We start from the raw sequence: 18,912 nt of genomic DNA, 5'->3' as shown, positions 1-18,912 counted from the left end.
AATAGAGTAAAATGGTCCTGACCACCACCTCCTCAGAGCCTCCTTGTGGCCTACAGCTGGAATTGTTCTCTTCCTTTTTAAATTAAAACAATTGCCTGAAAAGAGATTACATCTTATTCTTTGATTGTACCATGCTACTAAATATTATCTTTCAAAAATAATGCAAGTTTCTTGGTGACATGACATTATCTTTCCATTGTGTCCTGCAACTTTTTTGTTTGTTTGTTTGGTACCAGGGATTGAACTCAGGGGCACTCGACCACTGAGCCACATCCTCAGCGCTATCTTGTATTTTATTTACAGACAGAGTCTCACTGATTTTGTATGAGTTTAATAAGTATGATGCATAGACCTTTGACTCTTTTAAGAAGAACACCTAAATTTTTATCTTCTTGACCCAGAACTGAGTAGAATGTGAGTGTTTTGAAAAACTGGGGTAAAACGTGTATATGCATGGGCTGGGTTGTAGCTCAGTGTTAAAGCACTTGCTTAGCATGTATGAGGTGCTGGGTCTGATTCTCAAAACCAAATAAAAATAAATAAATGAAATAAAGGTCCATCAACAACTAAAAATAATAATAATAATAAAGTATATTTTTTTAAAAAATGTATGTGCACAAGCATGTACACAGTAATGCCATTGTGGAAGGAGACTATAAGCATTTGCTTGCTCTGCCCCCAATACCACATAGAAATAATGCTAAATTAAGGGAAAAGGCTGCTTTATTTGTGGTAAGTTGCAGTTAACTATGATGGGCTCTGAGGTTGATTTTTCTATTGTGATTGATCAGTTGGAATGCTTGGAGAAATCATAAGACTATAATATCCCTTTTGATGGTTTAATTTCTTTTTTTTTTTTTTAGAGAGAGTGAGAGAGGAGAGAGAGAGAGAGAGAATCTTTTCAATATTTATTTTTTAGTTCTCGGCGGACACAACATCTTTGTTGGTATGTGGTGCTGAGGATCGAACCCGGGCCGCACGCATGCCAGGCGAGCGCGCTACCGCTTGAGCCACATCCCCAGCCCTTAATTTCTTTTTGTATGGGGGGAGACTAGGGATTAAATCCAGAGATATTCTACCACTGAGGTACATCCCTAGTCCTTTTTTATAGTTTTTTTAAGTTGTTGATAGAGCTTTATTTTATTTATTTGTTTTCATGTGGTGCTGAGAATTGAACCCAGTGCCTTACACATGCTAAGCAAGTGCTCTATCACTGAGCCACAACCCCAGCCCTCCCCAGCCCTTTTTTATTTTGAGACAATATCCTGCTAAGATGCCTAGGCTGGCCTCAAACTTGTTATCCTCCTACTTCAGCCATCTGAGTCACTGGGATTACAGGTATGCACAACTGTGCCTGGATTGGTGGGGTAATCGTAAGACAAAATCTCTTATGTGATTTGTTTTGTCATGCTGTTACCCTAACTGACATGTTTTTCAAGTAAAAATATTTTGTTACTGTTAAGTTAGGAGAGTGAGTCACAAACCTTTCATCTCATGACTCTAGGTATCCTGGAGTTCATACAAGCAGATACAAACTTCCAAAAGATCAATCCTCCTTCTAAATAGATTAGTAGAAAGTTTCTCTTGAAGAAAGTAATGATGGGAAAAAAATAAACAAACTCACTTAGCTTCTCTAGGATCTCCTCATCTGTCATCTTTGATTTTTTCCTTTGCCGATCTGTATTCCTGTACAAAGTACTAGAGTTGGCATTCTCCGCAGAAGGTGGTGTGACTTCTTTATTTGGTGCTGCTGGTGAAGCAATAGATTCAACCACAGAACGAGTATAGATCTATAAAACAAAATAATACAAAGTTCTATAATTAAAACGTACGTCATAGAATAACTATGATATTGAGACACTGTCATCTCATTTAAAGATAATCGTTTAAAGAGTTTTTAGTTTCCTTAATAAGACTTAGAAAGTGCAAGAAATAAAATAAAAGTTCAGTAAGTGAGATGGCATCAAATTAAAAAGCTTCTGCACAGCAAAGATAATGATTAGGAGCCTGAAGAGAGAGCCTACAGAATGGGAGATCTTTGCCACCTGCTCCTCAGATAGAGCATTAATATCTGCAATATAAAAAGAACTCAGAAAAAAAGAAAAAAAATCCATACACACAAAATAATTAAACACTTTTGTAAAGAAGAAACACAAATGGCCAATAAATATATGAAAAAAATTCCACATCTCTAGCAATCACGGAAATGTAAAGCAAAACTACACTGAGATTTCATTTCACTACCATCAGAATATAAATAATAATAAACGTTGGCGAAGAGGTGGGGAAAAGGGTACACTCATACACTGTCGGTGGGCCTGTAAATTAGTGCAAATACTCAATAAATCAATATGGAGATTCCTCAAAAAACTAGGTAGTGAACTACCATATGACCCAGCTATTCCACTCCTAGTCCATTCTTTGTCCAAAAGATCAAAAATCATCCTATTACAGTGACAGAGCCACATCAATGTTTATAACAGCACAATTCACAACAGCCAAGCTATGGAACCAACCAAAGTGCCCTTTAACAAACGAATGAAAAAATAAAATGTGGTATATATACACAATGGAGTATTACTCAGCCATAAAGAAGAATGAAATTATGGCATTTGCTGCCAAAGGGTATAACTGGAGGTCAACATACTAAGTGAAATAATCCAGACACAGAAACTGAAAGGTCAAAAGCTTTATCTGATATGCAGAAGCTAGACCAAAATAAGGAAAAAACAGAAAAGTGGTAGGGAAAAGGGAATTCTATCAAAATAGAAGTAAGATCAAGGGAGGGAGAAGAGACAAGATAAGGAAAGACAGTGGAATGAATCTGATCGAAATTTCCTATGTAATCATGTGAATATACCACAGTGAATCTCACCTTTATTTATATCCACAAGGCACTAATTAAAAAAAAAAAACTATAAGTAAACTGAGTTAGAACAAATTATGTTCCATGATTTTATAATTAAAAATGAGTTGTAATGTTATGTATAACTAAAAAAACTAATCAAAAATAGCATCAGGGCTGGGGCTGGGGCTCAGTGGTGGAGCACTTGCCTAGCAAGCACGAAGCCCTGGTTTCAATCCTCAGCACCATGTGAAAATAAATAAATAAAATAAAGGTATTGTGTCCAACTACATCTAAAAAATAAATATATTTTTTAAAAAAACACAGCATCATATCTGATACTCAAGTTCTGTGAATATAAGATATGCTACTTAGGTTACTGGTTGATTAATTGTATTCTAAGTCTATGTTCCACAGGTCATCTTCTGAACCATGTGGAAATAATCACTTGTAACTTACTGATTTTGTATGCTCTGGTCTTGGTGCAATAACTGGTGGGGGCTCATTGTCATCTTCTTCTTCCTCCTCTTCTTCATCTTCTTCTTCAGATACAGGAGGAGCTAAAGGAGGCTCAGATGCTGTTTTTGTACTCTTAGAGAAAAAAATTTAAGTATCAGGTATTAATTCTCATTGTTTTTCATCAGAAATGAGAAAACAGAAATGAATATTTAAGCATGTAGGGATAGGAAGGAGCTATGTATTTTACAAATGAGAAGAACCATCTATAATCTGGTGTGCAAGATGTGCTCACATTCAGAGATCAATTTGTTTCACAATGGAATGAACCATTTTTTTTTGTTTTCCACTGAGCTCAAAAACAGTGAACTATTTATTACTTTAGTATTTTAAAGTTAAATGTTTTTGAATCCAATGAGTACTTAAAAATCAAACTGCCATTAAAGCCTCAAATATGTACTGGATACATTGTCAATTTGTTGACTGATGGTTTGTCAATTTGAGAAGGGCAGAGCATGCATATGGATATTGTATTAATACAGCTCTGCAAATACTCACTAAGAATAAGGAAGCCAGTAAATGTTTCTTCCTTGTTCAGCCTCCTGAAAAGAAGCACTCAGACAGTAATAAAAATGAAGATCTAATCACCTATCTACATAAATAATTGTTTGATATTAACCAATAGGTTAATGTTGATTTACAATAACTAATAAATTATAATGATATCACCAACAATAACAACCACCACCACAATACCTAGGATCATTCATGTTAACACAGGGGCAGAATGGTTGCAAAGTCTATTTTAAAAAAACTAAGGTTTTGGTTCTCAAAGTGTGGTTCCCAAGTCAGCATCATCAAGCAACTTGTTAGAAATGCAAATTATCAGGCTCTTTGCACTTCAGAATCAGAAACTCTGCAAGTGTGGCCCAACAATATGTGTTATAACAAGCTTTACATGTTATTCTGATACATTGTCCAATATAGGAACTACCAGCCACATATGGTTATTGAACATTAAAATGCAGGTAGACTAAACTGTGTTCTAAGTGTAAAGTACATTCCAGGTGTTATATACTTAATGTGAAATAATTTTTTTTTGGTACTGGGGATTGAACTCAGGGGCACTCAACCACTGAGATACATCCCATCCCTATTTTGTATTTTATTTAGAGACAGGGTCTCACTGAGCTGCTTAGTGTCTCGCAGTTGCTAAGGCTGGCTTTGAACTCATGATACTCCTGCCTCAGCGTCCCAAGACATTGAGATTAGAGGTGAAAAACACCACTCCCAGTCACATGAGATAATTTTTAAAAATGTTTCATCGATACGTATATATTGATGTATTAAAATATTAATTTAATATACTGGATTAAATTAAATATATCATTAAAATTAGTTCAACTATTTCTTTTTACTTTTCTGAAGTGATTGAAAATTTAAGGTGAATTTAAATTTATGGTTTGTATTTCTGCTGAACAGCTCTATTATAGCTGCTTTGTATTTTTTGTTTTTGTTTTTATGAATTTACTAGTTTATTGTTTATATTACTGGATATATTGCCCACAGTCATCCTACAATGAATTTTTATTCCTTGAATTCAAAGATCCTGGGGCAGTTATAGGTATACTATAAAGACTATTAGGTCAAAGGACCTCAGTCTGTGATTAAAAATTCAATATGGATTTTCTACAGCAATGTAAGTACCTACAGTAGAGTCATAAGGTATAACACATATCTGATAGGAGCTAGCAATATTTATATATTTTGAGAAATAAGGCACCCTAGAATTGATAAACACATGAAAGAATATTTCCCTGATATAGATGTTAAGTGGTTTATAGATTGAAGTTCATGTGTATTAGACATTGGTTTTCTTATTTATCCACCTGTATTTATTATTAACTTAATCATAATAACTGGGCTATGGTATCATATTATGGCTACAGCAATAGAAACAAATGTTAACAACACCAAGATACTAGCTTTAAAAAAAATCACTTTCTTCTTATGAAACACTATCTGTTCAGGGCAATTCAGTTAGGTGCAGGAAGAAATTACCTTTGGGTTATTGTATTTGTTTTGATATTTTATCTTTCTGGAAAGGTGCTCTGTCTTATGATTATTGGAATCAAGAATGTACCAAGCACATGTGAGGCACTAGGTTTCATTGTCAGCAACACATAAAAATATATAAAAATAAAGGTATTATGTCCATCTGTAATTTAAAAAAATTAAAAGAACCAATATCTAATTCTTGGCCAGGATTGCACAAGTATGATACTAATTAAATTAAAGGAGGTAAAGTCTGTGTTGATAGGGGATGTTAACATTCTTTCTTACTTTCCTAAGCTCTCATGGCAAAGAAGAAAGAATAGAGGAAATAGCTAGTTGGATAGGGAGAACAACAATCTGTTGTTTTTTCGATCATATGGTAATTCTTTTTTTAATTTTTGAGAACCTGCCATACTATTTGTTGTGCTCTGGAGATGAAGTATCCTCCAAAAACTTATGTGTGAGATGGTGTAAGAATTCTCAGGTGACATGATAAGATTATGAGAGGTGTAACCTAATTAGTGGTAAATCCACTGATATGGATTAAGTATAGTCAGGTAGAGTATAGCTGGAGGAACTAGGTCAGTGGGGCTGTGCCTTTGGCATTCATAATTTGTCATTGGGGAGCTTGAATTTTCTCTCTGCTTTCTGGTTGCCATTCTAAGCTGCTTTACTCCACCATGGCCTTCTGCCATGATGTTCTGCCTCAGCTTGGGTCCAGAGCTAGGAAGTGAGCAAACCATGAACTAAACCTCTAAAACAGTGAGCCAAAAGGAACTGTTCCCTCTAATTTTTTCTGTCAGGTCTTTTAGTCACAGTGATAAAAATGTTAACTAAAACTTTTAAAGGCTAACTAAGCCATTATTCTTCACCACTTATGATCTACTATTGTCACATACACCCAGGGTGATTTCAAGCAGGCCAACAGTTTTCTTCTACAAAAAGGGAAAAATTAGCCTGGCAATCCATGACTCTTTGGATAAAAATAGGGGACTTTTGCTAATGTCAATTATTTTACTCCTGAAGAAGCATGTGTGTCAGGAAATACTTTCAATCAGTGTATTAGAATGAAAATTCATAGAAAAGGAAACTTTGCCTAAGATAATTTCCTCTTTAATGTATGTGAATATTATTTAAGATACTATAGCACTTCCAAGAACTAGGTTACATTTATTCCAGTTAGTTCTCCAATACACCTACATGACCTTGGGCAAAGTCACCTCCTGCTATGTGCCTCAGTCTGCTGAAATAAATTACACTAAAATGTTGTGTTGTGACCTTAGACAAGTTATTTCTATCCTCAGTTCCCTCATCTATAAAGTAAATCTTAGTTGAGTTGTAGGAAAGATGAAGCAAGTATAAAATATTAACCCACATTGTACATCTTAAGTGTTCAATAAAAAGAAGTTGTTATTAACATGGTTTTTATTTTTAAGATTCTATACATAGAGAAAGAAAAACATTTGTCCATGTAAAGAAAAATGAACATGAATTTTCACAGTATCTTTATTTGTAATAGCCTCAAACTGGAAATAATCTGGAAAGTCTTCAGTGGGTGAGTGAATAAACAAATAATGCCATAATTATACCATGGAATACTACTACTCAGCAATAAAAGGAACAATCTAGTGATACACAAACTAGTGGCTGAGGATTAATTGTGATCAGTCATGAGAGATTTTACTGGGGTCCTGGAGGCATTCTAAGACTTGATTGTGGTGATGGCAGTACAGGTGTATAAATATACTAAAACTCGTTGTATCCTTAAAATTAGGGAAATTTTATAAATGTAAGTTATACCCTTAAAAACTGTTTTGTGAAGATTTTATATCTAAAAACTGGATTATGCAATTATATTCTATTGGATCTTAGGGAACACTGATTATAACAAAGAGTCTTTAATTTTTCACTTACCGAAGGATGTGCTGCTATGTATCCATGTGCACTTTTATCTGAAAAGTGAGAACCAATAGGTTACCTTTATTTCATGAAGATGACCTCATTTAGAAAAAATAGAAAAAATACCTTTGAGCAGAAGGTAATTCTTCAATTTAGTATTAAATAGATATTATGACAAATGATACCTTTTTTAAAAAAATAGCTCACACCATTACAACCTCACCATGTTCTCACCAAGTCATTTTACAACCTATAGTAAAAGCCCCCAGGTCTTCAGTGTACCTCATCTATAAGGAGGAATATCAAGATTACCTATTCCTAACTGTTATGATTCTATACATCAATATCCATGATTTATTTTCTTTCCTCTCTTCCTCATCATCTCTTCCTTCTGTCCTCCCTTAAAAATTCCCATCTTCTCATCCTCTTCTCCAGTCAGTCAGTTTCAACACTAGAGCATTCAGAAAACATATGTTGAGGGTCGGAGGTTGTGGCTCAGAGGTAGAGCACTTGCCTAGCACATGCAAGGCCCTGGGTTCAATCCTCAGCACCCCATAAAAATAAATAAATAAAATAAAGGTATTGTGTCCAACTACAACTAAAAAATAAATATTTTTTAAAAAGAAAACATATGTTGAGTTTCACTCAGCTAAGTATAATGCAGGAACTCTGATACTATTGAGTTTTGCCATAGTGCCCAGGAGTTCATATTTTTAAGTTAAAATATTTCAGCATCTAGAAATAAGGTGCTAAACAGCAGTGACTACTTGGAGTAAAAAACAAACTCTGAGAAACTGAAGGGTATTAATGGTTATACTGAAATGATTTCTTGAATGCATTTTCAGTTCTGGTAGCCTATTGGAGGCCCACTCCTATTGTCTTAGCATTAAACACTGTTTGATGTATCAACAGACTCTCTCAGGCATTTCATTCCACATGGAACACTAAAATATCATAAAACTGTTTCCTTAATGGTTTTCTTTTTAGAAAAAAGTTTTTAGGTTTTTAACATTGGATGGTAGTTAAATAATCCTCTCATATCAAAAAGTCCCACCTAGTGTATGAATTGCCATGTGCCTTCAAGTCTGAGCTTTGATATTTGACATGGCCAAATCAGACAATCCTCTACTTCCAAGTACATCCTTGTACTATTCTCAAAGAGATCTCAAGCCTGCCCTATATTAAATCCAATGACAAGCCACAGGAGGTCCTTATGTCTAGGATACTATTGATAGCATTCCCTTTATTCTTTGGATATTTAATTATACTAGAGAGATGATCCAGATCACTTTTCTCAAAATGTGAAAGTATTATTTGGGATTAGGTTTCTTTTGATTGTTTATAATGCACATTTGAACATCAAATTTCCAATCCAAGGCCGGGTCTACACACTAGCAAATTAAAGCACAATTTGGCAGTATGGCTATTTCAATCTTTTTAAATAATAAGACATAGTTTCTTTTTTTCAGTCTGATATTGGGATCTGATCAAAGTAACCTGACAACCACAAAATTTACTCTGTGTCATCATGATATAAATCATTGAGTCTAAGGGGTACAATGTATTTCCATTGATTATGGTTCGATCCAAAACCTCTTACTTCATGAACCCATCACAAGGCCTGATCATAAGATACCGAGTATCTTCCTAAGAAGAATTGTGATTGCTAATTCAAGCTTACCATTACTGCTTCACTCAACAATTTCCCTACTTGGGTTCTGCAAAAACACCCAATTAAAATAAATCTTCTAACATCAAGCCCAAATTCCTTTTTGGTTTACTTATGGTGAATCCAGTCAGGGAAGGTACTGGAACTGACTTCAAAAGTTCTACAGACATTCTGTTCTAATCATGAGATTCTAAGACTAGAATGACTTTTTCCACCTTTTGATGCACCAGAATTTCTCTTTACCTCCTGATGTAAAGCTCATGTATTTCTGGTTGTTGACGGTTTCTTTGGAATCATAGAATTTGAGAACATCAAGAACGGCTTGTGGGTTCTTCTTTTGTTCCAGTTTTGTTATGTTGGAGGTTTGGAGTAATCTTGCCCATTGCTCAGGAATTCCCTGTGGACAACCAAAGGGAAAAAATGGCAGCTGAGAACATACGGCAGTGGCAATTTCATGTTCCAGTAAAGTTCTTCACCAAGAAGCCCATGCTACCTGTAGGATTACACTTGGGAAACTGAAGTTACATTCTAGATTTAACGTTAGTAACTTAATAATGCAATCATTCTCTTCTCCAATTAAAACACATAGGTAAAACTAGGATCCAACTTAAAAAGGGTGGGTGGGAGTATGACTGTGATAGAAAAAAAAAGCGCATGAAAATCACCTCCATATTGACTCTGCTCATCCATGAAATGATGTTTACAGCTTAGCTTATTTTGTTCTGGTGACTCAGGGCAGACATAGCAAGACTTCTCTAAATTTGCGCACAACATAGTATAGTGCAGATCAATGGGTTTTATATGACTGGAATAACATAAACTGTTTCTGTGCATGTTGCAATCAGAATATGCTTTAGAATAAAAGGAAAGCCTCACCCTTGGTCAGTTTACACTTTGTGATTACAAAATTCAATTTTTTGGGACTACAGTTTTAATATAAAGTCAAATTGGGAGGAGATCAAAATAGAATTGTGGAGGAGCAATGACCATTGAGATGCTAAATAGTAAACATTAATGCTGCTTTGGGGATTTTCCCTGCAGCTTTCTCCAGGGTATGCCTCCTCCTCTCCTCCCTCCCTCCCTTCCTCCCCACTTCATTTATTGGTCACATAGAACCTGGGGACTATGAAAACCATGCCAAAACCTTGTGAAAATTTACAATAATCTGAAGTATTTAGAGCAGAGAGGAGGGAGTATTTGAAAATCTTACCAAGGAGAATTGCAAAAAATTACAGAGAAGTTAGTTTTGCATTAAGCATCCAACATTCTTTCCTACATCTTCAGCCTACGTCCCCATTTCATAATTGTCCAAACTCCAAGAGCAACTTGGAGAGAGAAACAGACACACTATTCCTGAAGTGCATCCAGGCACAATTTATGTGGCTTTGTCCTATGAAGTCTCGGCAAAACAATGTGTGACGTGGGCCTCCAGAGTTTGGGAATGACAACAAAAAAGTGAGATAAGCCAAGCAACAACTCTACTGCACACACATGAACCTGCTGCTGCAGTGCTATGACATCTCAAAGAAGCACTTTGATGCAAGCTTCTTTTGGGCCTGTGACGCACCTCTGGGAGCTTCCCTGGGCACATCTGTGAGCCATAGAGATCTGGCTGTAATGGACGTAAATAAAGAAAGAAAAGAAAGTTAAAACAGAATGTGGGACAACTTAGAAGGTGGGAGGAGATGAAACCAATGGGTCTGAATGGGGGGGGGTCCCTTTTAAAGTGGGGCGGTTATGAAAATAGGGAGGTATTAACTAAATCAGGGACAGGACAGGCTACAGGACAACAGATTTAAGAGAACAGAGAAAACGACAATGTTCCAAAGTTTGGAATTATAATTCCACTTTTGGCCAGGTGCTTACTTCATAAATAGGCAATAATAAGAATTACCATTAAATGATTGGAGAAATTACTAAAAGCAGAAACATGAATTTGGAGGGAAGAAGAATGGCATCATGAAAAGCTTTGACAATAATTTGTAAGTTGTTTTTATAACTTGGTGATCACAGGTAGCCCAATGGCCATGTGATTAACTTACAAATTTCAATTCCCAATTCTGGTTAACCAATTTAAATTTCACATTGAAAGTGTTTCTCTGGCTGAAATTCAGAGAATGGATATAAGGCAATGATGAATTTTTGTTCTCATTGATGTAATTCTTCTATATTTTATTGCTAAAGTCATGGCTGGCTTACAGAAAACTAGGTAAAGGATGTTCCCACACAGCCAGACTCTATGTTTAAGATTCTTATACACTTAAGACTGGGGAAAGGGAAACAATTTCTTTTCAGACCATATGTGAATAATTTACATTTTAATACTACAGTTCCAAATCCCACTTCCCAGAAAATAAGGTCTGATATAAGGTACAGCATTGTCTAAATATATTCAAATGCTACAGAAACATGCTTTGACCCAACTGGTTTGATTTGGGATATATGTCCTTGATTCCTGGCATTTGGGGTTACTCCAAGCACAGTGAAACAACACTTTTACATGCATTCATCACGCAGTTTGATGCTAAAGCCTTAAGCCAAAAATTGGAACTCAGGAGCCCATGCATGATCCCAGTTCTGATTCTAAGTGCAATTAATAGCATTTGGTTAATACTGTAATGGCCAAAGGAGGTATTAAGTGTTACAAATCCAGGTATGCATTGCACATAACCACTAAAGCAGACTTCACTGGCATGATCATTACCATATTCATTAGAATATTCGTAGTTATTATACATCCCCAGGGTACTTCTAAACTTCTGTGATTATAGTCATGTGATCACTAGACAGCAGAAAAAATGCTGTCAATTGCAGGAGATCTTCCAGACAACTATACTTACCACATAGCTATACTGATTATGTAATTTATTTTTTCTAAGTTGAGGCAAACCAGTTTATCAATGAAACCTGACACTTAAATTTGAACGTATGCCACAAAGGCACATAAATCAGAAAGCCATCTCATTACTCCAAATTGAGGCACTAATCTCAAAGGTTAGACAGCTAATGAAGACCTAAGAGCATCAGAAGCAGGAGCACATATCAATTCCTGACCATATATACGATAACAAGTAGATGTACATCAAGCTGGGGATTGTCCAGTGTAGCCCAGGAGAATGGTAGCATGATATAACAGGCCAAGCATTATCTTATCATAAGAAAAGATAATTTATATCACTCATACCATTTTTCCCTCTGATTGACTTGAAGCGACCGTCACAGGTCTAGAGGTCTGGAAAGGGGAGTTCTGAAGTATTTGGGACAAAAATGGTAATATAAAGGGTAAGGACTTGTAATAATTTAATACCAAAAAAATCTCACCTCCCAACCTAATTTTAGCTACAGCATCCAAGTATATGACCAGATATACAAGGTTATATAGACCAATTAGCCACAGTGTAATCACCAAAGCAACACACCAAACCAGTGTCCAAATATTCAAAATACCAGGGCCCTTTGTAAGACAACTGGATTAAACAATTCAATAAATTGCTAAACATTCAACCTCAACAACAACAATAATCAAATTTAGTGATATGATCCTTCCAAAACACAATGACTTAGTGGTACTGTGGCAATTAAGACCTACTAAATCCTACCAATTAAATTACTTTTTAAAGTGTATTATCATTTGGCATTTTAAAAGTGAAACAAATAAATAGTATAGAAAATGTAAATCATGTTAAGATGGTAAAAAATAGGCAGAATTTGATATTTTTAAAAATTACAAGTGGGTAAGTCATTATAAAATATCATCAAGATGACAATAAAATGCTTCATATTTCTAAATTTACTTTCTGTCTGTCTATATAGTTAATAGATTTATGTCATTTGGCTCCATGAAAATAGTTGTTTTATTTAAAAATTGGTGGGGGTTGTTTTAATGGATTTGGTTGTATCAAACTATTTTTCATGATTGAAAAGACTGCCCATATATCCCACATATCCCACCTCATCCCTCTGATTGGTTCACTGTATTCTAATTAACAACAAAATGAAAATAGCTAGTGCTACAGTCAGCAAGATGGTGGTGATCCACTTCCTTCCTTTCCATTCAGAACTTAGTAACAATAAAAATAACAACAAAAAGATAAAGATGGAGAGATTGCATCACAAGATGGAAAGTAAGTTGGAAAAAAAGTAGAAACAATAAAACATTGGAAGGAAGCAAAATATCACATGGAAGAGCTAGAAAAGAAAATTTTCACATCAGAAAAAAAAGAAAAATATGGGATGACAACAATAAAACTAAGAGAAATTCAAACAGAAACACAGAGGGGAAAATGGTCAAAATTGAAAAGATAAAGTTATAAAAATAAAATAGGTAAGAGTTGTTAAATAAAATTTCTATAAATTTTAAGAGGTTTTCCTGTTTCAAATGTCAGAAAAATAATTGTAATCTCTTTAAAATGTAAAATTGTCCAGATTATAAAAATTACTTTTATGTGATGGGGATAATGTGATAGTAGTGTTGATAGTGAAGTTATATTTCTAAAAATACCTAACAGAATATGTATATTTTTCTACCCAAGGGCACTTTACTACTGAGCTACATCCCCAGTCCTTTTTACATCTTATTTTCAGAGAAGGTCTCACTAAATTGCCAAGGTTGGCCTTGATCTTATCATCCTCCTGCCTCAGGTTCCTGAGTTGCTGGAATTGCAGGTATGTGCCACCACATCTCACTCTTAAGAGAATATTCTAACAATATAATAAAGGTTGGGCTCAAACTCAAGACCATTTGAGTAATGTCTCTGACTTTTTTTTTTAATTATTGATGGACCTTTATTTTATTAATTTATTTTTATGTGGTGCTGAGAGTCGATCCCAGTGCCTCACACATGCTATGCAAGTACTCTACCACTGAGCCACAACCCCAGCCCAACGTCTCTGACTTTGATGATGAAATTCATTAAATCCTACCTATCTCAATTTTACAGTGGCATTATTTCCTAACACTCTCTTCTGCATACTACTGAGAACACAGGAATAATTAGTCCACACCACTTTATGAGGCCAAGATGTTTACTGTTTGCATTTCATTCTTATAGCTTACTTCCAGAATTGAACAAATAAGATAATGTGGTTGTCAATTCAATAACATTATTTGCTTCTCCAAATCAAATTGACTTGCTCCTTCTTTTTCTTATCGCTTAATCATATGATATAGTCCATTCACTAGCCATCATGGTATGAGAAATGAAATTTTACTGTTTAATATTGACATTTCTTTCTGGTTTAACAAGCCAAGATTTGATGGTAATGGTTCTATTAAAGATTTTCCCCCAAAATGTATTCAAAATTACTCATTGTTTCAGAAAGCAGCACATTTGACTGAGTTCCTTACTAGCAGAGAAAAAAAAAGTAGTTGATCTTCCTAGGGATATATTTTTAGCAATATCTTTTCCCTCACCTTTCTAAAAGAGGTGCCAAATCTTTTTCTTAAAAAGAAAATATAAAATGGCATACATCTGAGATCTTGTGCTCTATGAGCACTACATATCCAAAGAATGGATTGATATATAGCTATGGTGTATCCACAGAATTCTGATTGGTATTTGCTATACATAGTAAGTGTGTGTGTGTGTGTGTGTGTGTGTGTGTGTGAAGTGAACATATAACTACTAAAACGTACATGATGTATCAGTATTTCTCCTTGAAACATGGAGTTTGTTGTTTTGAATATCTACAAAATATACCTATTAATAATCTAATGTTGGGCATGATAGTACATGCCTATAATCCTAGCAACTCAGGAGGTTGAGGCAGGATTATCACAAATTCAAGGCTAACCTTAGCAACTTATTGAGACTCTCAGAAACTTGACAAGACCCTGTCTCAAAATAATAATGATAATATAAAAAAGCGGTCTATAGATGTAGTTAGTGGTAAAGTACCATTGGTTTCAATCCCCAGTAAGAAAAAAAACACAAGAAACAAAATAAAATGTTAAAAATAATCTATGTACTTGAAATCAAATAGAAGATTAAGTTAATTTTATAGAGCTTTTTGGTTAGTGCAGTTAGCTCATCTGTGTAATTCAGGTCCTAATGTAAAGCCTGAATTATTCAGATCAACTGTCATCACTGGCCAAATTGAGTAGATGATTCTCTGATAATAAAGAACAGGTTCAGGCAGGGTCTCCTTACCAAGACTACATTTTCTGTGCTATGGTAAATTAATATTTTCAACCAACTTGAAGACTATACAGGGATAAGACATTTCTGTTAAGATGGGACTAAATAATTTTGTCAATATTGTTGCCAACTTCTACTGCATCTATAATTGTGTATGAAAAGTCCATTTTTCTTGGAATCATCAAAAACATTGAGTCTGACATTTGGGGACATGGCAAATCGTGATTGACACTATTTTTATAAAGGAATTTTTTTCATGGCTTACAAAACAAAATAAGGAGCTTACTTACAGTGAATTCCCCGGTGACTGCATCAAACCCCACATGAATCGTATGCTCAAAGTCTGAAGGAAGAGAGATCTCTGGGCGCTCTTTCTCTTTCTTCTTATTGGCTAAAGGCAAAATGTTAACATGCATTTATTTGGGGTATAGTTTTGGCTTCCAAAGTGTACAACTAGGTTCATCAAAACAATTCTAAAGTTGAAAGACAATTGATTCCACTACAATTTTAATAATACTTAATTCCAGAAATTCCAATTATTTGTAGAAGTGGCTGAGATTTAGATGAAAATATTATGTTGAAATCATTTAAAAATTTATAAAATACAATTCAAACAAAACCTCCATTAGAGTTGATTTATTTAATTTACCAATCTAATGAAGTAAACTGACAGGTGTGAGTGTATTGTGTTTAACTGGTTTTATCGGGTCAAATGATAAGAAACTCATTACATTCAAGTCAAGCTAAGGCTTAGTATTAGAAAGAATAGAAAAGTACTTCAGCTATCTATAGAACTAATATGGATTCTTTCCATGTTAACATTAGCTAAATACCAAGTGGCTGGAAGTTTCTCAATTTACATATTTACATTATGAAGTGTATCGTAATCTTCTTGGAACAAAGATACTATTACAAGTAATGATGTTATAAATCTTTTTCTATCTTTAAAACCATTTTTAATCATTTCCCACACAACACAATCCCAGTAACAATTAAAAAATGTTACTTGTTACTGAATAAATTTTATTAGCTTTTGAAACCTCAAATTAGGTCTTTGGTTTAGTTTTTCTAATCCATAACTATTTTTTATATCCCCATTATATTCTGTCATGTTAGCCATTTGAAATCATTGCCTTTCTCAAGTAGCAGATTTTTCATGGTGACATAATTATGAATAAATGTATTGGTATTTAATAAGTCAAATGCCTTTAAAGATAAAATCACTGAAGAAATTAAGTTAGGAACTATAAGGAAAGTAATATATCTGGAAATGATTCCCAGAAGGAAAGTACCATGGAAACATTTTTAAATGGTCTCTAGTAGCATCAGTAAAAGACATATCAGCAGATTTGAGCATATATCTCTCACAAGAGTGCATTTCACACTGAAAAAAAAATAATACTCACCTTCCTAATACTGGGCAAGTCAACGTGAACCTGGTTTACCTAGTTGAAACTAGATGATCCCTTCGCCCAAGTTACAGGAAATATGCAATTAACCATATACAAATTACTTCAGGTTACTTACTGGTTTTGTAGGTTACATGTGATAAATTTTAAATTGAAAACCTTTCATATCAATATCAGGCTTATGGCTTCTTTTCTCTTTCCATTCTCTTTCACTGCTCTCTGTGTTCAGCCAGACAACAGAGATATGGGTCAGTAATATGAAAATTCAAGTAGTCAGGAGGACTATGCGGAATCAGGGGGAAAAAAAGAAAATAATTTGGAGGCAGAGGGACAAGAGCCATTCAGAACCCTTGCCTGGCATGAAATAGATATAGGACTCATTTTTTTTAAAGTATATATTCCATCTAACCTAAACTTAGAATAGATTCTGTTTTTATACTAAGTCTACTTTATTGATGAATATCATAATAACAGTGGATGCAAAAGCTTCTGTTTTTATTCCTAATGCCTCTGCATGTTTGTATACTACAGTTACCATTTATACTTGTTCAACAATTGTTCATTTGTTCAGAAAGCCAGATCAAACAATCATGATTGTTGTCTTCCAAGGCTAACCTCTCTTTCCACTTCCTTGACAATGTGGTCTTACTTTCCTCCTCCCTCGGTGATCAGTTTTCTTTGTCATTATTTCTTTCTCTTCTGCCTTTCCTAATGCTGGCTTTGTCCTTCTGTAATCCTTTCTCTATACTCATTCCTCCAGGATTGAATCTAGATACTAACTCAAGTTAGGGAATTCCTTAATCTTTGGTTGACAGGGGGTGGATTCAGATATTATGGGATGAAACACTTTTGAGAGGCAGGCTCATTTTAAGAAATAACAATAAAAATAAATATAAAATTGCTAGGGCCCCTATTAGGGTTTTGAAAGTCCCATGCAAGTGAGGAATTCTGATGAAGAAGCTTTGTTCATTTCATAGTAACTAGCTCTTCGTAACATTTTTGGAGTCAGTCTACTATGAAATATCTGAAGAAAGTTGTGGAATTTATCCAAAAATGTGGTATACATATTTGCATATACCTTCAGAGGTTCATAATTCTCCTGGACTCCAGTTTAAGAGCTCATACTTTGATCTTAATCCTTATATCAACTTGCATTCATGTTCTCTATTTCCAGCAAATAAACTCTCCTAACTTCTCTCTTAGTATTGGCGTGCATTTGACTCACTCCCCTTGGGCTGAGTTATACCCAGAATTGGCTTTATGGTGTTTCCCTAGAAGGTCATCTGATTGCCAGGCTCTTACCAGACCAATCATTCCATTCCTTGCTTCAGGGCCAAGCACAACAGAGGCAGGAAGCCAAACTGGTTTCTCTATTGTTCCCTATCTCCATGAAAGGAACCACCAATCATCCAAATCAGAGGAGTAAAGACAGACAGGTCCTCTTTTGGGGTCTCTAAGCAAGGAAGAGATTGTGATTCCCTTCTCCAACATGTAAGTTAAATAAAAATAATTAATATTATTAATTAAAGTATAAAAAGTTAAGGAAGTTCAAAATATTTTGATGTTACTATGATGGATAATAAGTCCTTTTAAAAGCTATATATACAGGGCTGGGATTGTAGCTTGGTGGAAGAGCACTTGCCTAGCATGTTTGAGGCTCTGGGTTCGATCACCAGTACCACATAAAAAATAAATAAAATTAAGGTATGTGTCCACCTACAAATAAAAAATAATATTAAAAAAGCTATATATCCAAAATCATAAAGTTTTCATATTTTGGGCACCCTTGATTTCCTGGATCGCATAAATTTTACTCCATCCACTGGATAATTCAGCAGTGGTCCAGCAGCCAAAACCAAAAACTTGTGAGTCATTTTTTACTCCTACTTTATTTATACATTAATTAGTCACCAAGTTTCTTTTCATTCTATCTCCTAAACTTCATTCTTTCTTCTCCACTAACCACTTAGTCCAAAGCAAGGCATTACTATTCCTTTCACTGCCTCCAATTTTCTCCCCTCCAATTCATTACTCTTTGAACAGATATCACATTCTCACCTTTTAAGATCCTTAAATGCACCACCATTGCCCTATCAATATGTTAAAAGTTCATGCTCTTTAGAATGATATCCAAGGGCTTGCAAAATCTATTCCTAACTTCTCTCTCCAGCCTCTGATTTGGAACCCACTATCCATACCTATCCCATGTTCCTTAAATGACCAGGTTTTCTCTTGCCTCCAAGCTTTGATACATGCTAGACTCAGACCTGGAAAGCCATGTTTCTTACATACTTCTCCCAGCTTTGTGTGGATGATTCCCTTCATCCTTTTATTTTTCTAGTTCTACGGATGGAACCCAGAGCCTTGGACATGTTAGGCAAGTGCTTTACTACTGACTGACAACCCTGGGCAGTCCTTGTTCTTGAAGGTTTCCACTCCCTT

The 18,912-nt window shown here is 34.9% G+C and overlaps 1 protein-coding gene across 1 annotated transcript in view; it reads right to left on the bottom strand.

The window, feature by feature from the left end:
- PAK3 (p21 (RAC1) activated kinase 3) overlaps positions 1 to 18,912 on the bottom strand; it is a 108,305-nt gene that overhangs the window by 46,099 nt on the left and 43,294 nt on the right. Inside the window, exons 6-12 of the mRNA XM_081276989.1 lie at positions 15,352 to 15,452; positions 12,109 to 12,171; positions 10,492 to 10,536; positions 9,168 to 9,321; positions 7,271 to 7,308; positions 3,305 to 3,436; positions 1,625 to 1,790 (exon numbers count right to left, since the gene is read on the bottom strand). Coding sequence (XP_081133115.1) covers positions 1,625 to 1,790; positions 3,305 to 3,436; positions 7,271 to 7,308; positions 9,168 to 9,321; positions 10,492 to 10,536; positions 12,109 to 12,171; positions 15,352 to 15,452 — 699 coding nt within the window. The remainder of the gene's footprint in view (positions 1 to 1,624; positions 1,791 to 3,304; positions 3,437 to 7,270; positions 7,309 to 9,167; positions 9,322 to 10,491; positions 10,537 to 12,108; positions 12,172 to 15,351; positions 15,453 to 18,912) is intronic.

This window comes from Spermophilus citellus, assembly GCF_964194105.1.
Source record: "Spermophilus citellus genome assembly, chromosome: X".
In the NCBI taxonomy this organism is placed as follows: Eukaryota; Metazoa; Chordata; class Mammalia; order Rodentia; family Sciuridae; genus Spermophilus; species Spermophilus citellus.
Note: the sequence above shows the minus strand (reverse complement) of the source record. Positions and strands in the feature narration are given on the sequence as shown.